Here is a 22961-nt window from a genome sequence, read left to right on the forward strand (position 1 = left end):
TTTCTTTTCATACTCAGACTTTGCTTTCTGTACAACACTTGTGACTATTCTAGCCTGCTGCTTATAACGTTCATAACTGATGTCCTCCTTATGGACATAGTATTCCTTCTACACCGTCCTTTTCTTTTTCGAATCAAACGAATGTGTAATCTTGTATAATAAGATTACACATTCGTTTGATTCGTAAGAATCAAATTTATTCTATTTATTCTTCGAACTCTTGCGACACATTCTGATATCGCATCATTTAAGTGTTATTTAAATGCTTTCCATGCACTGTCGATATTCTTTCCATCCAGCAACCGATCCCATTCCACTGAACTCAGTATACTCCTCAGTTGGTAATAATTTCCTGCTTTGTATTTCAGCATGTAACCTTTTCTGAATGGAACATTCATAAACTTAGTCACTTCCCAAGTGAGTACTGCATGATCACTGAAATGCCCTCTGACACTATAATCAAATCTAACACTCTTTGACCTAAAGTTCTGTCACATGCTGCTTTGGAAATTTTCCCGCAACAGCTCAATAAATGCATTTTCATTCTTATGAGATTCTACTGCTACCCAGTCAATATTTGGATAATTAAAGTCTCCCATCGTGATTACTCATTTCGTGCTCATCTTTTCTATTTGATGTAGTTTTTCAAACTTCTTCAATCATGTCTAATCAAGTCTACAGTTTACCTGTAAAAGTTGCTCAACTTTAATTATTTTTAAAACTTTCTTACATACTGTTCTTCTTTTTATGTTTGAACACTGTGTTGGTAATTACTAGTACATATTCTGAGCAGAAATCCAGGAAATACTTATTATTATTTTTATTAGCTTTGGCCTTTTCTCCAAATTTTCCCAAAATGTGTCTGCATACTTGGGGGATTCAGTTCCTACTCTGTTGTTTAGATCTCCAACAAGGTTCTTTTACCATTTTCTTCAGCTGCCTGTTCCACTGAATTGAAAAATTCTTTGATTTCTTTCTTTAAAGAACCTTCTTTGACACTATAAGCACAAATAAGTTACATTGTTCATTTCCCCATTTTGAACTATGCTTGCATCAATGCTTGAAACTGCCTTCCACTCAAGAAGTTCATGTTTGTTGAATGCTGTCGCTACTCCTTGCTTTTATCGATTGTCATTGCCTGAATATATAACATCCTATTTTTATTATTTGGTAAGATCTCATGGTTTTTTTTTTAATGTTTGTCTCAGTGATGCCAGTTATGTTCACATGGTACTTTTCCACCTCTGTAAGTTTGATTTCCTTTCCATTGATACTCCTTATAACGATGGTTCCTATTTTCATTACTTCTGACATCGGGCTTCTTCTCGATGTTGAGAGTTGGAGCTTGTTTGAATAGCTGAACTCACTTCACTGTTCACGCCGGTTTCTTGGTAAAAACAGTGGGAGGCCTTGTTTATCAGGGTGATGCCCTGACACCTCATGATGAGAATTCAGTTGCCATGAATTCCCATCGTGTACCATCATATGCTTTTGTAGTTTAAGCCAATAGAAGTACAACAATTTGGTCAGTTAAGTCCAAAATTGCCAGTCCATCCTCATTATTCAGTGCCTACTAGATGCATACGAACTTAGGTGCACCACGTGAAGCTGAGGATTGGACTATGAGGATTAGGTCAGAAACCGTTAAAAAGGTGATGTGGAGGTCTCAATTATTTGACTTTGACCCTAAAGCAACAAATCCTGTAGCATACTTATGATTTTAAATTATATCTAGACATGCGTTTCTTTGTTGTATGTGATTTACATATTTGGCTAGCTATAGCTAGGAGGCATTCTGACAAGTTAACGCTAGGATTTATATTCAGATTTTTAACCGTTGTGAGAATTTTCTTTTGGTTTTTTTATAACAACAGTGTAAGAGTCTGAACTCATTCCATAAGACTTGATATTTTTAAGTCATATTGTGGATCAGCTGAAGAGATTTTAGTGAATAGATAAACATTCAGGCCACATCAAAAAGATATCCAGAGCACTTACTAAATATCAGCTCCTCACCATATTTAAACCATATATCAAATTGGCAACTCTCATCTGTTTACCTAAGGACAAGCTGTCTCCTTTATCACATCCAAAAAGTGTATGAAGTGCCCTGTACTCTTGATCTGGTTTACTATGGACAGATAGGAAGAACTGATGACACCAGTCTTTGAGAACATAGAAAATTCGTTTGGTAGCCATTGTTATGACAAGTTAGGGCTAGCAGCAATGTTTTAGATAACCCTATTCTCAGGATCAAATGGAAAAAAACAGAAGTGCTACACAGAAGTCATGAGTCAGATAGATGATTTTTGGAATCATCAGCAGCTTAAAAAACATTCCCCAAATGTCAACAATTATGTCTATCAATATACCAAAAATCTTGGAGACGATCATTTTAAGATCAAATTAGTACTTGTTAATTCTTCATCTCTTAATTGTTTTTATATACTTGTACAATAAATGTATGTTGCTTTTATTTCAAAAACGTTATCACACTATGCAGTAGAAATATTAATGCTTTTTTTGTGTGCTCAACATGATGAACATGACCTGCACTAAACATCGTAGTATTCCCTCATGGATATTTGCATTTCAAAATTAAGCAGCAGACAGCATTAACAAAAAAATCTAATGAGATTAATTTTGAAATTAAGCATTGGTCTATATAGTCTAGTCTACATAGAAACAGAAGAGAGGAAGTTATTCTGACTAGGTTCCCCATATATCATAGTCATCTTATATATTCTTGTTTGCACACAGTAACACTTGGCTTACCAGAAGATTATCATCTTCTGGTGGAGTTCCATCACTTGACTTCAGAGAGGAATGATGTTTTTGCTTGAGCTATATACTCTTTTTAGGCTCAGAAAGATTGCAAAAAGTTTTTAACTTGTTACAAAGAATTATTTTTCACACACACCCTGTTCAAATTTTTAAATTTTGTTTTCTTATTCATGTTATTTGCTTGTTTAGCTTTTTTATTTATTACCTTGTTTTCTGTAATCTTAGTATTAGTGTAATATGACCATTTTTTCTATGCTTCCACCAATTTATCTTAAACCAAAGTCTTATAGGTACAATGATATGCTGTAAGGAATTCATTATAACAAATTATTCCTGTAATCCCAGAGCATTAGCTACAGTAAAAGTTAACCTTGTGTATGTGAGAGAGAGATGTCATCAATCGAAGATTAGTGCAGAGAGACAAAATAAAACCTGGGGAATGCATAGGGCAGAAAATCGCTGTCATCCTATGTGCCTGACTAGCACTGTTGATTTTCTGATTTAAAAGTTTTTTTCCTCGTGAAACGCTGGGGTTTTTAGGAGTGAAAATCCTAATAACCTGTAACTGAGGTTGGCTAACTCAAGAATAAAAAGTACAGAAATTTATAAGCAAATGTACACCTATGAAGTTATAGATATATACGGGAGGATGCTGAAAAGTTCTGATAAACACCTACAATAAAAATGATTATTAAAGCAACTGATATAACCAGAAAGAACATGTATGTTCTTTCTTGTGTAATATATATAATATTAATAATAATGTTTAAGTTACATGGTTCTACCTCAATTCCTTCATGGTGATTATCACAACTTTTAAGCACGCCCTTGTGTGTGTGGTACATTAGCTGTGGATGGGCTAACATTTTTTATTATTTTATTTTAGCTGCACAGGAGCCTGTGTATCTCAGTGGATGTGGCGTTTGCCAACCACGGCACTTAGCCGTACGAAGGAAGACTTGGTTTCGAGTCTAGTCAGCGACTAGAGGAAATTTTTCTAAGCCTTTTTTCGATCGGTTCCCGAGTTAGTCGATCTCTGGCATGGGCAAGCAGGTTTTTCCTCCCGGAAACTCAGGTTTTTCGTCCTGTAAACTCAAGAAAATCGACCTTAGAACCCACATTATTTCAGACATTAAATATATTGTGTTAGGGTTAGGGACCACGAGATGGCAGCACATTTGAGCCGTCTCTCTTCACTGAGTACTGCTTAATTAGTGATAGCCTTGGGCCATCTATCTCTGATTGGTACCAGTGGAGATTGAACTGCCCACTCAGTCTCCAAAAGTTAGATAGGGCTAAATGGCCTCGCCTACTCCCCGTATACGGGAATAAAAAGGCGTTAGCTGAAAAAAAAAAAAAAATTATTTTTACACAATTGGGAAATTCTATTTTAGAGACCCTGTATAAAAACTTTTCAAGCCAAAGCCAGGCCTTAAGTCAGTGGAATGTGAACCTACAGCTTGTTGTTTAGAGCAGGTGTGCCATTCACTAGGGCTTCAATTTTAGTCAACCATATTGTCTAGAATTGAAGCTATGAGGATAATTCTGCTGATCTAGTGTCATCTAGAAGCCTGTGCAGACAGAATTTTGAAGTGTGTTATTCATGATGCTCATGAATGTTTTAGACATTTCTGTTTTATTGTCATTACAATTTGGGGGGTAGGGGCTGTAATAATCTCCATGCAAGTTAATGTCTTCTTCATATGTTGGCAGCAATATGAAACATTCTCTTTAGTGGAAGAAACACTTTAAAGTTTCTATTTTATTTATAGGAAGATGCTTGAAGCCCTAGATTTAAGATGTGTCATCTTGAGATGGTTTACAAAAATTGAAACATGTAGGCACAAAAAGTTTAATAGCACTTTCTGAAACCACCTTTCAATCAGGATCTAACATATTTTCAGGGAGTGTACAATTCAAACAAGAATAACAATGGATTTCAAAAGGTAGGAGCTGTGCATGTGCATAATACAATATAGTAGATTGTGAGATGTGATTTTAAAAAATAAAGTAAATGCTGCTTGTAATTAATAAGACTTAATCATTAATTACAATTCACACGAGAGCAATGTAGTAGTATTTCAGCTCTAAACTAGTGATCAGATTTGAAGCAGCAATGGTGTAGTGCAGGGGTCGGCAACCTTTTCAGACTCGCGGGCCACATTCAACTTTTATTTTTAATAATCGGGCTGCAAGCATTTAGTTAATAGAAAATAGTCAGTGAAAAAAATAAGGTATCAATTTTTATTATATCAATCTTAAAAAAAAAAAAATATTTGAAATAAGAGATATGAAACTCAATGAAAAATTTTTATCACGTAAAAACAAAGTAATATAGTTTTATGCATCACAATATGTACGTCTCCCTGCTTAATGTGACTTTTGTGATTATTTTCCCTTAGCCAAATTATCTAGATCCACTTTATAACCTAAGATGTAAATTCGAATTGAAGCATGCAAATGTTCATCAGTCAGTCGAGAAGAAAATTTATTTTTTCTAAAACTCATGGCAGAAAATGCTTCTTCGCAAATGTATGTGCTTCCAAATGCAACTATCGTCTTCTTTACGAAACTGATTAATTCTTCACATTTTTTGACAAGCATCAATAAATTTTTGGGATATTTTCTAACAAAAATGCATTCTTTAATATTTCATTGTGTTGCAATCAATTCCAAAACTTCCATCAATAGTCGGTTTGGTAAGTCATCAATAGTCGGTTTGGTAAGTCATCAATGTCGACATTAAAAGGGTTCAATATCCACAAATCTTATTGAAAATTCCGTTTTGTAAATCTTCAATAATACCAACAAAAGTTTCCTTTTGTTTTGCCATCCAATTGTAGATGCCGATTTGCAACATATATAATCATGTAGATTTTCTTCTATCAAATATTTCTTCAACAGACATAGTTTGCCTTTATGTCAGAAAACAGTTCTGATAGTAATTTACCTTGGCCCCACAGGTTCAAATTAAGTTCATTAAGGTAATTGTAATATCTGCCATAAATGCAAGAGACATAATCCATTTTTTATCCGATAGTTGTGGGACAGTATTTTCGTATTCCGTCATGAAAATATCTGTTTCTTCACGTAAATTAAAAAATATTTTTAGCATAGCACCTCTACTTAACCATCTAGCACTTGACTAGTAGATAACGTCCTCTTGAAATGTCCATAACGTCTTTTCTTGATGATAAAATTTTACATGCCACATAAGCATGGCCTGCCAAAAATGCACATTTGGGCAGCATATGGCCTGCAGGCCACCGGTTGCCGATCCCTGGTGTACTGGATGATGCTTTGACCATCAGATTCTGTGTTCATTGTCAACCCCATACGGTTTTCGACCAGACTTCTTTTCAGTTTTATTGTGGATGACATTAAGATTGCTATTCCTATAGCCTTTTCTTATCTGAACATGCTACTGTATCAGAGTAAAAGATGACATTCACAAGGAACTTGGTAAATACCTGAAAGGAATAGAGGAGAGCATTTTATCCTTGTGAAAGGTTACAAAGAGATTTTTTTTTTTTTCCTGGCTGGAAAAAACATGCATAGTAGATTCATATTTCTGTGGGTACTTTGAAATTTGAGGATGTTTGAAATATGTTCAGATTCCAGCAACATAAGGAATTGGAAACAGCCCATCCCCATTTTCCCACGCACTTATCAGACCCATTGCTGGATGTATGGAATCTGCTACTTACATCTAGCAAAATGCTTATCTCGACTCTTAGGTGCTGTGATTGGCCATTCCAGCTCATTTATGTGTATATATATACACACATGAGGAATGTCCAAAAAGTAAGTTCTGTTTTTAAATATTTTCACTGCAGTGCTGCGATCGCAATGGTGCATATGCTTGCTGAGTTTGTTGATTCGTTAGCAAGGCGTTTGTGCCATTTTGTGCCATAATGTCTAAGAAAATCGAATCGCCCACTGCATGTGAAATTATGCTAAACCCTTAAGAAACTGCATCTTGCGATCCAGAATAAACGACGTGGCATGCTTACCAGGTGTATTGTTTTGATTCATGATAGCACTCCTCATAGAAAGGCTTATACGTGATTATTAATTAACTTGTGGTGCACCCTGTTGGGTATCTACCTGGATACTGAATGAACGAGGATGGGCTGGCAATTTGGGATTTAGTCTACCAAATTGTATTCTTATTGGCTTAAACCAATATACAAAATGATGGTACAACATGACCAAATTTCATGCCGGCTCGGGCCTCGCCAGGGAACCAGGGCGAACAGCGAAAATTCAGCTACTAGAATAAATCCGAAAGCACACCCGAACTCAACATCACCACAGTTAAAGTTCGGTATTATCAACATAAGAAATCTGAATGGCAAAGAAATGGAGATAGCTGAGGAATTAGATAAGTACAGATCGACATAATAGGGGTGACTGAAACAAATAAGACAAAAACTGGTGAGATCTTTCTCAGCAATAAATACAAAATGTTATATTCAGGCAATAACAATCAAGGAAAAGAAAGAGTAGCCATAGTATTCAACACAAGGCTAATCTTCTTGAATGGCAGGCAGTCTCAAGTGGAGTAATGTGGGCAAATATGAGAATGGGGAACTGGACAATGAGACTTATTTGTGCCTATGGCCCCACAGAAGGTTCTACTAAGGTAGAAGTGGAGGAATTTTTTGATGCTTTAGAAAAAGCAACTGACACAATGAAAAAGGGAAATTTGGTCCTTGTTGAGGATGTAAATAGCAGAGTAGGAAATGATTGTGAGACATAACAAAAATATTTTGGGAAAATTTGGAGAAAAGAGCAAAGCTAATAATAATGGCAAATATCTGTTGGATTTCTGCTTAGGACATGGACTGGTTATTACTAACACCATGTTCCAACATAAAAATGTGCACAAATTCACATGGAGAGAAGATTCAAGGAATAAGAAAAGTCTCATTGACTATGTTATTGTTGCTAGTGATGTTTTCTCCCTGGTGCAGTTCACAAGAGTGTACAGAAGATTTGAAATTAGGAGTGATCACTATTTAGTCTTGAGTAGGATAAAATTGAATTTCATATTGAAAAGAATAACATGTAAGAAAGTTTTAAAGCGAATAAAAGTTGAGCGGCTCTCAAATATGAACTGTAGACTAAAATACACAAAGATTATTGAAGAAAAAAACGAAAGAGTTTCAGAACAGGAATCAAACCTTGGAGATTCAATGGCAAACATTGAAGAAAACCCCGATTGATTCAGCTAGAGAGGCATGTGGTGAAGTTGTCTGCAAGGATAAAAAAAATCAGAACTCCATGGTGGACACAGGAAGTTAAAGAAGCAGTGAAGGAAATGAAGAAAGCATATCAAAAGTTCCTGGCAAATATGTCAGCTTGAGCCCTTAGAGAATACAGAGACAAATAAGAAAGCTAAACTGCGTAAAAGTAGCTAAACAAAAGTCATGGGAGGACTTTGGCAAGAACATAGAAAATAAATATCAAGAAGGTGTTAAAATATTCTGGAGGTTGTTGAAAAAGCTTAGAAATGGAGGAAAGAATGATGTAAAAGGACTTTGAGATGATAAAGGTTACATGAAAATGGGAGAAAAAGATATCTTTGAAATATGGAGTAAGTACTTTGAAAAACTGCTAAATGAAACAAGCAGTGATGACAGCACATTGGTAAAAAAACACTCAATAGGCATACAGTCAGGAATACATATCCATACTTGAAGTAGAAAAAGCCATGAAAGGCTTGAAATGTAGAAAGGCAGCATGAGTAGATGATATTCGACCAGAAATGCTGAAGTATGGTGCTATAAAAGTCTTACAGTGGGTGCACTGTATAGTTCAGAAAGCCTGGACAGAGGGACGAATTCCCGATGATTGGAGTAGATCTCTCATAATACCCGTATATAAAAATGGAAATAAAACTGAATGTGAGAATTACAGATGTATACTGAGTGTTCCTGGTAAGATATATGCAAGTATACTTGAGAAATGGTTGAGAAGAATTGTTGAAGAACAAGCTGGATTCAGGCCAAATAGAGGCTGTCAGATCAGATCTTCACTTTACAACAAATATTTGAGAAATCATGGGAATATAACAAAGATCTGTATTTAAGTTTTGTCGATTTGGAAAAGGCATATGACAAGGTGCAGAGAGAAGCTATTCAATACGTTACACTTATATGATCTGAATGGGGCATTATATCAAGCAATACCTAGTCTTTGTTTGAGTTGTAAGTCAGCTGTTAGAATTAAAGGAAATATAGAAAGATGGTTTAATGTTAAATTTGGTGTGAGACAAGGATGTACATTATCCCTTCTGTTATTCATTATCTATATGGATCACATTATGAATGAAAGTGGTATTAAACATGATATCAAAATTGGAGATGTTAATGTCAGCTTTATGCGGATGATGTTATACTTCTAAATAAATCCACTACAAGTTTGCAAGAATCTTTGACTAAATTGAATAACTGTTGTAATAGATATGGTATGAAGGTCAGCAATAAAAAGACAAAAACAATGAAAAAGGGCAGAATTGTTGAAAATGTCAAGTGTATTGTGAATGGAGAACCTGTGGAACAAGTAAAACATTAGGCATGATTTTTAGTGAAGATGGTAAATTAAATATAGAAATTGACAACAGAATCAACAAAGCTGGTATGATAGGAAGTCAACTGAATAAATTCATATAGAATAAGAGAGAAATTATTCAGAACACCAAATAGCTGTATACTAGACAGTGTTCAAACTAGTTTGAACTTATGGATCTCAGAGGTGGGTCAGAAGTAAAACACTTGACCAAAGACTAGAGACCGCAGTTATGAGAGCCCTGAGAAAGATCATAGGCATGAACAGATGTCATCAATGGCAATATCATATTAAAAACGAGGATATTAGGAAAGGACTTGACACTGTCAGCATCCATGAATGCGTTAGCAGAGCTAATCTCAGGTGGTATGGTCACTTAAACAGAATGGGCAAGGAAAGATTAGCAAAACAAGTGTTCTCTGCCAGGTTGGCAGGAAAACAACCCAGAGGAAGAACAAGATATAGGTGGATTGATACGGTACAAAGTGCCTTAGATGATAGAAATATAAGATCTGATAATGTTGGTAACAGACTGATTTGGAGGAAAATTGTAGATAGGAAGTTAGTAATGATGTAAATTTTTCATGTAGTAATATCATATCCTGTATATCTGTTGAGGGTACATGGCAGAAATTTGATGATGATGATGGAAATCACAACATACGCTAGAATATAAATTAAATTAAACTTTAATATATATATTTCCAATATTTCGGCAACATCACGTTGCCATCTTCAAAGGAACTTAAAATAAAGCCACGTGCACGCTGGCACTACACACAGTAAATCCAAATTGAATGCAAAATCCGCCACCTTCCAAATCATATCGCCAACAATATTAGGCTGGATGTAGCTTGTGGTCTCACCAAAGCAAGACCGCCAAAAACCCACATATCCAATTGCGAATATAAAGCTCTGCAGGAAATGAAGAAAAACAAAGAAATAGTAATCACCAAAGTGGATAAGGGAAATGCCGCCATAGTACTCACCCAAACAGACTACACAGGTAAGCTTAATGCTCTATTATTAGATCAGGCTACTTACATCCTTATTGAATACAATCCCACCAACTCAGAAATCAGAAAACTCCATAGGCTCTTTAAGAAGGTCACTTCTTGGCCTGTAGAAGTTACTAACAAATTAAAACCATTTAACTCTATATACCCTTCCTCCCCCGTATATATGGACTCCCAAAAATACATAAAGAAGAAAATGTGCCATTATGTCCCATAGTGGATGGCACTGATTCCCCCATATACAAATTAGCTAAACATTTGGCCAAAGTGCTCACACATTATACTGGCAACACACCATCACATATATATAGAAACTCAGCCCACTTCAAAGTCAGCATAGAAAATCTTACACTCCAGCATACTGACATAATATTCAGTTTTGACGTCTCTTATTCACAAATGTCCCACTCAAGGAAACCTTAGAGCTAATCCAAGCTAAATTTCCTCCTGATATTTCAGCCCTATTTCAGTTCACAATGAACTCAGGCTATTTTGTTTGCCAGGGAAAATTCTACAAACAAATAGAGGGTGCAGCCATGGGTTCACCACTTGGCCAACTTCTTTATGGAGACTTTTGAAGAGAAAGCCTTAAACTCTGCCCCACAAAAACCAACCATATGGCTTCGCTACGTTGATGATGTGTTCACTATTTGGCCACATGGCTCTGATATACTCCTCTCCTTCATAACACACTTAAACAACCAACACCCCAGAATCAAGTTCACCCTGGAAAAAGACGACCACAATAGCCTCCCTTTCCTAGACACACTAGTCACCTGCCAGCCTGGTGGAACCTTGGTTTTCTCAGTTTATTGAAAACCCACCCATACAGACAAACACATTCACCAACAATATGGAGTTATTAAGACAATACTCAACAGGGCTAAACTAATCTGTTCAAATGACAATGTCCTAACCACTGAACTAAATCACATCCTCAACACTTTTTCAGCCAATGGCTAACCCACCCACCCCTTCACAACAAGGACTCTAAATCCATCATCATTCCCTACATCCGAGGCACCTCGGGAAAAAATTACCAAAATCTTAAAAAAAACATGACTTGACCTCTTGTTACAGACCGTATAGAAAATTGGCATCCCTTATCTGCTCCACTAAAGACCAACCACTTCCCCTAGACCTACCTGGTGTATACCAGGTCCCTTGCATCTGTAAGCTGTCCTACTTTGACCAAACTGGCAGGAACAACGAATATCAGAATTTCAGAACACAAAGACTACATCCATTTTCACCAGTATAGCCATCTGGTCTTGCAGACCATGCTCTGGATACACACCACAGAATATGGTGGAAGAAAGCCACAGTAATATACTGTAGCAAGTTCAAATTTGAAATACATTTCATGGAATCAGCCTCAGCCCTAAGAAACATGCCAAACCTGAATAAATTTGGTTGCATGAGACTGCCCGATATTTGGGAGACGTACATCAGGAGACCCTCAGCCCAACAGCCAAGAATACCTACATAGCTTGCTAGGGGGCACTATCAGGACTTTTAGGAGAAACGATAGCTTCCTCGCTTCGTCCTCATTTACTGTGTGTAGTGCCTGTATGTACATGTCTTCATTTTAAGTTCCTTTGAAGATGGTAACATGACGTTGCCGAAATAGCTGTAATTATAATATTGGAAATATATATTAAAGTTTCGTTTAATTTATATTCTAGAGCACGTTGTGATATCCTTAAGTTAATTAATAATCATGATAGCGCTTGTACACACATGGCCAGCATAACGCAACTTCTCGCCAACTTCTGCTGGGAACAATTCCATCATCCCCCATAGTAGTCCTGACCTCGCACCAAGCAACTTTTGCATGTTCAAACATCTGAAATCTTTTCTTGGTGGCAGGTGGTTTCAAGACGACGACGAGGAGGCTAAAGAAACAGTCAATACATGGTTTGTGTCACAGGCAGCAAACCTTCTACGATGAAGGTATACAACTCTTGGTGCCCTGTTATGATAAGTGCTTGAACAATGGCGGAAATTATGTAGAAAAGTAGTAAAAGATGTCTTTTCCAATAAAATTTTTTTTGTAAGTATATTTTTGTTTCTCTGACAGCCCAACAGAACTTACTTTCTGGATGTCCCGCGTATATATCTATGATCATTAGTTACATTGACTCTGTGATTATATATGTTTTTTTGACTGACTGAAACTGAGAAAATGGATAACATGTTAATTTAATGCAGCACAACATGTTTCGTCAAAACGACTTTTTCGGGTGTGATAACACTTAAAGGAAATTAAAAAACCATAAAAGCACTGTGCTATTATAATAACAGACACGTAAACTGAAGTTAAGTCTGAATTGTCTTTATAGTCCATTCTGTAGTTCTATTGTTGTGCAAATGCGAGCATAAGCCAGTATCTAATGGCAGAACTATGCAAGTCATATAGACTATAACTGAGGTTGCTGTTGACATGAGAAGGAGTCTAGGACAATTTCTTTGGATTCCACTTCATCGTGACAAATATAAACATTTGATGTTGCGTCCCAATCTACTCTGTGTTGGCGGCCTTCATCGTTTGTGTTCACTGAAAATAAGATGTGACTTGAGAGTGCGCTTGCTCTGATTCTATTGTATGAAATGCTTCTCTGATGTTCCTCTAGCCATAGGAGGATTGACTTCTCAGTCTAGCCATACTATGGCCTAACTTTTGTGCGGGATAGTGATGTGAGGATGCATGTAGGTATCTATCCATGTGTATTGATTTCCTGAAGATTGAGATCCTTGAAGAATCAGAAATCTTAGTAAGCTTCATGTCTGGAAATGAAAGAGAACCATTTTCTTCAATCTCGACGGTAAATTTTATTGGTGGAAGTTGTTTAAATGATGTCGAGATTGAAGAAAATGGCTCCCTTTCATTGCTAGACATGAAGCTTACTAAGATGTCCAATTCTTTAAGGATCTCAATCTTCAGGAAATCAATACACACAGATAGATACCTACATGCATCCTCACATCACTATCCTGCACAAAAGTTAGTTATCATTTCCACATTGGCTCACCGTGCTCGCTCAGTATTGTCCGATGAAGAAGAACTAAAATATCTAGAAAGAACTTTCTTAAATAATGGATACTCTTCCAAAAACATTAAGAGGCAACTATACCAGCATCCTCAAAACAACACAGAAATCCCTAACAGCCCCAAGGGTTATATTTCTTTACTGTACATCAGCTCGCTCTCCTGGAAACTAGGAAGAATTTGGAAAAAATTTATTATATAAACGTGTTTTTCAACTCTTCCAAAACAAGCTCATAATCATCTTCAGTTCCCTGGTGTGTATAAAATAATATGTGATTGTGGAAGGCCATACTATGGCTAGACTGAGAAGTCAATTCTCCTATGGGTAGAGGAACATCAGAGAAACATTTCATACAATAGAATCAGAGCAAGTGCACTCTCAAGTCACATCTTATTTTCAGTGAACACAAACGATGAAGGCTGCCAACATGGAGTAGATTGGGACTTAACATCAGACGTTTATATTTGTCATGATGAAGTGGAACGGTGCATAGTGGAATCGAAAGAAATTGTCCTAGACCCTTCTCGTGTCAACAGCAACCTCAGTTATAGTTCTGCCATTAGATACTGGCATATGCTCGAACTCATACACTCGCATTTGCACAACAATAGAACTACAGAATGGACTATAATGACAGTTGAAACTTAACTTCAGTTTACAAGTCTGTTATTATAATGGCACAGTGTTTTTTTTTTTTTTTTTTTTTTTTAAATTTGCTTTAAGTGTTACCACACCTGAAGAAGTTGTTTTGGCAAAACATATTGCGTGCTCCATTAAATTAATTTATCTATTTTCTTGGTTTCAGTCAGTCAAAAAAAGATGAACATATATATACACACACAAGGGTGCGGACCCCGGGTTACGGACAACCTGACTTATGGCGTTCCATACTTACGAATGGGCTCCCCATAAGGATAATTAATAATTTGGGAATTAGTTTCTTCTGCGCATGTAAACAAATCTGCATAGCATGAGTGGTTTGTTGGTGCAGCATCTTTACGCTAGCTGCTAGCACAGGGATATTATTATTATTGTATATGCACTGTTCATCAGGGATCCAAGTTACGGTCAAATCCAACTTAGACATTCTCATGAACGTATCTCGTGCATAACTGAAGGACTGCCTGTATATATAACTTGAAATCAGAATTACATTTGAAATTGTCTGTATCATCAAGACATTTCACAGAACATTACAAACTAGCATAATATACCATCAAATGAATACACAGTTGATGCAAAACATGAAGAGGCTCTGTCCTATTGCCAACTAATTCACTAATTTTTGCTAAGAGTTGATTTAATTTCAAATGACACACACACCACTTCATAACATACAGTATTTATACTGTACATACATACTGTGAGCACAGTAATCATTATGGTTTAAGCCATCACACACACGCATTTAAATGTGTGTGTGTGTGTGTGTGTGTGTGTGTGTGTGTGTGTGTGTGTGTGTGTGTGTGTGTGTGTGTGTGTGTGTGTGTGTGTGTGTGTGTGTGTGTGTGTGTTGATGCTACTGCCTTATATAAGCATTTTTATATTAAAAAGAGCCTCATTGGCTCACTTGTTTTGATGATGCACTTTGTTTAGACAGACCTTTGTTCAAATCCCATTTAGGATGTGATGAACTTTTTTGTTCAAGAGTGAGTTAGCCAGTTTCATACATAAATGGAAGTTTTTATCATGCACCAGCAGAACAAAATTACATTGCAACCGGTAGCTTTATGTTGGTTTCATTAGAGGGTTGCCATACGTTCTCATATGGACTTCTTGGTTATTGTTTCTCCATCATACACTAAATAAATAAAAATATTTTTCAAAAAAATTTTTCCTTCGACAGTGAATATTAAATTAAAAAAAGAAATAAAGAGAATTTCGGTGATAAAGAATTGAAAAGTTATCACTTGAGAGCATAAACTTGAGTTAATTGAGAGGTATGTGTGTGTGATGATAAAAAAGTAAAAATTGTGTGATTTTTGAATTTAATGAAGCAACAGTCCGTACTTTTGAAAACAAGCAGATGGAATAAATTGCACCAACTTCAATTGCTCTGAAAGCTCCCAGAATCAAAGTGATAATTCTGAACATATTGACTTTTTATTTTGGATAGAAAACTGCAATCAAAAAACATTTCTTTTCCATTAAAATGAAAGATTTAAGTCTACAGTATTTTCCACATTGAAAGGAGTTGGCAAAAACGAAAGAGGTTCTCTGGATGGTTTTGAACATTTGAAAAAATGAACTGGATTGCATAACTTAACTTTGTAATTTGAGGTACATCCACAAGTGCAGGTCAACAGTTTTAATATTGGTAATGCTGAGATTTCAAACTAAGCTCCTGCTTATGTAACATGTAAATTATATTAGTATCAAAAATCACTGCTTGTGCATGCTTTAGGAAAAAAAAAAAAAAAAAAGAATATATGACTGAATCTCTTTGAAGAATGGTCCAATAATTTTTATCTTCGTCTGTTGAAAAGTATTGTAAAAAAAAATCTTAGTTTTAGGTTTCTTGCTTTTAGCTAATTTCCCAGCCATTCCTTTTTTGCTAGATGATTTAAGTCAAAATCTGGAATGTCACATTCTTACTACCAAATACATCAATTTTATGGCCTGTGGATCAAGGAACAGTTGCAATTTTAGGACTTATTACATGGAAAAAACTTTTGAACGGGCAATTTAAGCAACTACATACAAATATACCAGAGGAGTTCTGGAAAAATGAGAATGTAAATAATCATCATCATTCTTGTCAAGGATTTAGGCCTAGAGTGGCTTATTCTGGCCTTAGAAGTCATCATTGAATCTCTTAAGAGGATGCCCTGGTTTTCTTTTTCCTAATGGTTTGTAATTTAAGGCTTGTTTTGGCAATCTTTCTGTTTTCATTCTTTGAACATGTTCCATCCGTTTATGTTTATATTTTTTAATATTTTTCTATTACAGATTCCTGGTTTAATACTTTCATAATTTCTTCATTTCTTTTGTGATTGAATAGAGTACTTTGCAGTTTTTCTCATAAACTTCATTTCAGCTGTTATTAATCTTTGTCTTTTTGTTTTATTATCCAGATTTCACTTCATACAATAGGACTGATAGGGCTAATGTATTGTATACTTTTAGTCTGGTTTGTTTTTGAACTAGGTTAGGTTTAAATATAGAGTTAATTACATCTGTTATTTTTAAATATTTTGAAATTTTTAGGTTTACATCTTTTTCATATGTAATCATACAGATGTATGTAAATAATACTATTGAAAATATTGACAAAGCATGGCACCAAGTGACGTAAAGTAACAGGAGAGTTCTACGGAAAAACTGTCACTTTGTGCAGACAATTTTGTAGGCTTTACCCAATGGATGGAGTCTGTTGTTGGAGAAATGGCTATTATTGGGAAAGAACTAGACTTAAATGAAATCATCACCGTAAATGTTTTTTGGAAATTATTAAAAATGCATTAAAAATAATTGAGTACTAATAACCTCATTGCCATTGATGAACAATATTCGTATGAAAAAGAAGGTAATTTTGATGCAGAAGAAAATGTACTAATAAAGGCTAACTTTAAGGGCATGCATCATTTAGGTTGGTGATTCTATGAATGTTGGTAGAGTGAATGTAGAAGTTTTGGTGAAATTATTTTGGGAGAGTTTGTTTTTTTATTTTAACTGCAGTGACTCAATGCAAGTTTACTGCCTTATTAATATTTCAGAGCTGAAGTGAAAAAGAGCAGGCAACATCGTGGGTTGGGAGAAGATACTGTTAAACATGTCACCCATACATATAGCATTCAGTCTTGGTTCTATAACATGGCATTAACAGTCTCTCTCTCTCTCCATTATGTGGGCTCCCTTCAGGAACAATCTGGCAACATAGATGGCAATGAGATAATGTACCAGCTGATCACGAAACATCCTAAATACATTACCATCTGGTTTGGTTACATGCTTTGCTCTGTATATCCTTGAAGATGAGACATCTTCACAGTGTGTCTCATATTATAAAGTAATCAGTATGATGTTTTGCAAAAGAGAGATTATCTATCACATAATAGATTTCTAGGAAAGTATCCTTTAAAAGCAGAAAAGGTTGCTGAATTCCCCAAAATCCTTGGTTGCACATACCCTGCCTGGAAAAGGCAGTGTTAACGTGACCTGGAGAGGGTGTATTTTGTGCATCGCTGACCCATACTTGACCCATATATGTATATAATTTTCTCTCCCCAACTTAAAGGTGTTTATAATTTTTTTTTTTAATCTTAATTTAAAACATTTACCTATTAATTATAATTGCTATGATGATAAAAAAAAAAAACACATTGAAATGGTGAATAATTGAATTCAGATATAAGATATGAATTTAAAAAAAAAAAAAATCAAAATTTCCAGTTGAAAGGCCCATTTTTGCTAGTGTTTTCATTGCATATCTATCACTTATATAAAAGAAATGGAAATATTGAGTAAGTGAAATATAAAGTCATTTTGAATGTACTGTAGAGTATCAAAATTATTTCCACAGAGCACATGGAGAAAGCTTTATTAGAGAAGGATATTCAAGGTTCTTTGAATGATTTGGTTCAACTTCTCTTGGTGTCTATATTTCGTCTTCAGGAAGAAGAGGAAGAAGAATCCGTGGAAAATACAGATAATGGTAATGTGGGCACATCTATTCACATTAAGAAATGACGTATATAAAATTATGTGATGACTAACATGTGGTTTTTAATTTATTTTTATTTTATATAGTGTGAGTGAGTACCTTACTGTTGTGAGGCAAAAATGTGGTGATGTGTCTGGCTTCATAGTTAATTATTGTGGAACATTAAAATAAAATATCAGTCGGTGTGTAAATAAATGAAGTTTGTATCAAGTGGTACAAACACAGTAATGCATTAATATTAAAAATGGAAACACCATTTATTCATTCATTGACATTTTCTCTTGTGTTTTCTCAAGAGGATATACACCAGACATTAGGACAGTCAAACTCAGAATTTCATAACTAGCTTTCTTCCAAGGTATTTGTTAATTCCCTGATTTAATCAGCTTCTCATTTTTGATCTTATAAGCATTACTAACTGCATAAGCTTATCTTGCTCCTCTCTTGGTATTTTCTGCCATTTTTGCTTCAAATACTTTATATATTAATCTTTCGTCTTACATTTTGTTTTAGTGACCAGACATTTTCACTTATCTCTGCTTGCCCATTCTTAAATATTAATAATCTCAAACTCCTTTATAGTATCTTCATTTTTAATATGTTCCTGCCTTTGGTGCCACCTGTTTACTTCTTAATTTTCATTAGAAATTCTCCCATTTGTGGTATTCAGCGTTAACCACTGAACTGGATATAATGTTTCCATCAACCAAAACTTGGAATCAAAATGCACCATTAAAATTGCAATTTTAATGAAGGTTTCCCTCCTTCAACCAAGGCTCATTATTTCTTGAGAAGTGCTAAGTGATACTTGGACAAAGTGTGTCCTGAGTTAACCTCAGTATTATATATTTTTCAGAAACGTTTTTAATAATGGAAAGGTTGCTTAGAGCTAGGACTTTGAAAAGAAGGGCAATGAAACAGGTGATGTTAACCCTAATTATTGAAATCTCATAGCATTGAGATTCCATTGAATTAACATTTGATATGAAGTGTATGATGGTATATTTCATCCAGCTTGTCTTGTTGGATAGTCAGTCTCAATAAATGATTATTACAGTCATTTAAAACAAATATATTGATGTTTAATTGCAGGAATAGAAATTTTAATGTGGTTTTTCCATTATTAGTTCCATATTAACAGCTAGATTTAAATCACACAAGAAATAACTATGACAAGTGTTGCATGCCAGAGACATACTGTTGCACTATTGGAATCCTAACTACACACACAAGGTGATTCCACGTAACAGTCCTGATAAATATGGGTGTGGAAGCCTTGCATTTCTGAGATAAGCCCTTAATGATAGTTGAATGCCAACAGCATGAGACTGCAATATACAGAAGACAAAATATGAAATAAGCAGTGCAGCTGCTTATTTCATATTTTATCCCTTGGTAACTGGCAAAAGAAATACCATAGGATGAAAGTGCCCTCGTAGGCAGGTGTTCTCAATGACTTCAACTCAAACTAACAGTCCCAATAAACAAGGTTCTAGAAACCTTGCAGATCTAAGATAAGCCATTTATAGCAATCAATGTCATACTGTAATGCAGATAAAAGACAAAAATCAAGATATAAGTAAAAGCACTTCACAGACAGATGTTGTGAATGACTTCTTTTGCCACCCATGAGAGATGTCTGATGGCAGTGTATGCATGTTCGACACATTCCCGCAGTTCATGAACATCCTACATAGGGTAGAGCAGTGTTTCTCAACCTGTGGTCCGCAGGCAGACTGTAATTAATTAAATATATTTTTTTAAATTATCTAAACAAATTAAAATTGAATAAGTAAGTAAAAATTATTGAAATCAAATGGAGACTTTAAAAAACAACAACAAATATTGTCAGAATGTTCAAAGGCAGAAGCAATAAAATTATATTGTTGTTCGCTTCACCCTTTTTATTATTCGTCATGCTACCATTAAATTTGTAGCAGCAGAATGACAACAATAAAAGAGGGGTGAAGTGAACAATAATATAGTTTCATTGCTTCCACCATCCTTTGCTGTTTTGTCAGATTTGAAGTGAACATATGTTATCCACGTTTCAATCAATGGCTTGTTGTTTATTGATTTTTATTATCGAGGGTTTCCCTCCTTCAACCAAGGCTCAGTATATCTTCAGAAGTGCTAAGTGATACTTGGACAAAGTGTGTCCTGAGTTAACCCCAGTACTATATATTTGTATATTTTTCGGAAACGTTTTTTAATAATGGAAAAGTGGCTTAAAACTAGGACTTTCAAAAGAAGGACAAATGAAATGGGTGATGCTAACCCTAATTGTGATACAAGTGTTGTTACGGTAAGTAAATTTGATATAATTCGGGTTTACTTGGTGTGGAAATGAAAGTGAACAGAAACCTCAATGTGTTTTGTGTTATGAAGTGTTGTCGAACGAGTGCATGAAACCTGTGAAACTGATGACATCTAGAAACTAAACATTGTGCTGTGAAAAATAAGCCAATTGAATTTTTTCAGTGATGCTTAGGGACATTAAATCGTGGGAAAGACATAGTTTCGGCCATGGGTTCCGTTAATAGCAAGGCACTGGAAGCATCCTATCTCTTAAGTTTGTGCATAGCGAAAACAGGGAAACCGCATTCTATCAGGGAAAATTTGCTACTTCCAACTATAAAAGATGTGGTAAAAACGATGTTTGGGAACAAGTTACTAAAAGATGTTTATTTGATTCCTCTTTCAAATGACACTGTCGGTCGCAGAATTAATGATATGGCAGGTGACGTAGAATCTCAGTTAATTGAAAGAGTTAAGAAGAGCCCTTATTATGCGTTACAAATAGATGAGACTATTGATATTACAAGTGATGTGCAGTTAATATGTGCATGATAACAACATTCATGATGATATTCTGTTTTGTAGAACTTTGCCATCCCGAACAACTGGAGAAGAAATATTTCACACTCTCAATAATTACATAATACACAAAGGGATCCGGTGGGGTAAATGTATAGGCTTCATTTCGGATGGAGCTCGCACCCTTACAGGCAGGCATAGTGGGGTTGCTTCTATAGTCCAGGAAGTAGCTCCGAATATGAATTGGATACATTGTTTCATACATAGGGAAGTGTTAGCCTCCAAAGGAATGCCACCAGAATTTAAAAATGTGCTATATAACGCTGTAAAGCTAGTTAATTTTATTAAAGTTCGACTGTTAAATAGCAGGTTATTTTCAGTACTCTGCGATGAAATGGGCACTGAATATATACAACTTTTGCTTCATTCTGAAATTCGCTCACTTTCCAGGGGCAAAGTACTAACAAGGTTCTTTCAATTAAGGCACGAAGTTTTATTATTTGTAGATGAACGTAATTCTGATTTTGCATCACTCCTTGTTGATGAAGCATGGTTATCAACACTATCCTATCTTTCAGACATTTTTTCAAAACTAAATGAACTAAATCTCTCCCTGCAGGGAAATTCTTTAACTGCTTTTGATGCCTACGACAAAATAAAAAGCATTCAAGAAAAAATTAGTTTTATGGATTAATTACGTAAAAGACAGACAATTTGCACCTTTTCCAACATTGGAATCCTTTTTAGTGGGAAATGATATTTTTGTTGATTCTGAGTTTCTGGAAAAGGTTTGTGATCACCTCAAAAAATCTGAAACAGAATTTTGAAACATATTTTCCGAATAACTTTTATAAGAAATTTCTGTGGTTTCGTGATCCATTTCAGGCTTGCAGTCACGAGAATGACCTTTCATTATCGAGAAAAGAACAGTTAATTGAGCTTTTAAGTGACAGTGGACTTAAAAATGCAATTCCATAATCTTGGTTTGACTCGATTTTGAATCTCGCCTTCAGTGAAAAGTGAATTTCCCGAATTCTGAAGAAGCATTGAAAATGAATGTTAAAAAGCATGAGAGAAATTGTTGGTCCTGTGTATGTATATGTATACTTGTAGAAACCACTAACAAGATACCATTTGATAGTGATCATCTGGTAAATGTGCTTGAGCTCACTAGAATTTTTCATGCAGGTCTCTCTCTCCACATAACTTCTTGGGAGATCTCCTTCTCCACTGCTCCTTTGTTTAATGTGCATGGATTCCATGCATCTATATGCAGGAATTTTTCCTTAGTTTCTGTTATTGCCATTCTTCTTCATGAACTCTCATCTGGAAGAAAAAAAAAAAAAAAAAAAAAACTGTGCCATGCTTACAAAGGTATTGTTGATGATAAGCAAAGGTTTGAGAGCATTGAATTTGACAACTAGGGAAGGCCTTTCAATAAAACTGACATGCTTCATGTTCATTTCTGCTGGCATGCCCTTGATAAAAGTGCACATCAGTCATTCTACTAAATGTGAACTTATCTTCCATTTCAGAACACTGGCATATGACTTAGAAACACAAACAAATAGCAGATGCATTTTAAGGCACATCTTGCATTTGATTCTGGTTGTTTACAATGATGTGATTTGTCAGTTGCTTTACATCTTTGCATTTGTGCTGCTTTTAGGATCAAAAGGCTGTATCTTAGAAATTTCTTATTACATGTTATTGGGACCTATTGGTTTTTAAGTGCAGAATACACATATAAAGTTTGGCCTGGATGTGGAATCACCCTTTTTTCTTGGTGTGTGAAATGCAAATCAATGAATTTCAAGATTACACTCATCCTGTCTTTTGGAGTTGTTAACCCATTATTATAGTTTAGGTTGCAGCAAAACCTAGACTTAAGAACTCCATTAAGTGGACATTTGCTTCTAATACTGCTTCTGTGAATTAACTTGGTGTTATTCCAAAGGCTTCTCCTACTAGAGGTAACACGATACTACACTAATTTGGACTTACAAGGTCTGATTTAGCTGCAGTGTTTATTGTTTTTCTCCTCGATTGAATATATAT

General features: G+C 35.3%; 1 protein-coding gene across 2 annotated transcripts in view; it reads left to right on the plus strand.

Moving 5' to 3' along the window:
• Acf (ATP-dependent chromatin assembly factor large subunit) overlaps positions 1-22961 on the plus strand; it is a 383051-nt gene that overhangs the window by 136133 nt on the left and 223957 nt on the right. For both annotated transcript variants that reach the window (XM_090399798.1, XM_090399799.1), the window contains one exon: positions 17946-18077. In XM_090399798.1, coding sequence (XP_090255924.1) covers positions 17946-18077 — 132 coding nt within the window. The remainder of the gene's footprint in view (positions 1-17945; positions 18078-22961) is intronic.

The sequence above is a fragment of the Typopeltis vanoorti genome, chromosome 10, assembly GCF_054136105.1.
Source record: "Typopeltis vanoorti isolate ZY-2024b chromosome 10, IOZ_Tvanoo_1.0, whole genome shotgun sequence".
Lineage (NCBI taxonomy): Eukaryota > Metazoa > Arthropoda > Arachnida > Uropygi > Thelyphonidae > Typopeltis > Typopeltis vanoorti.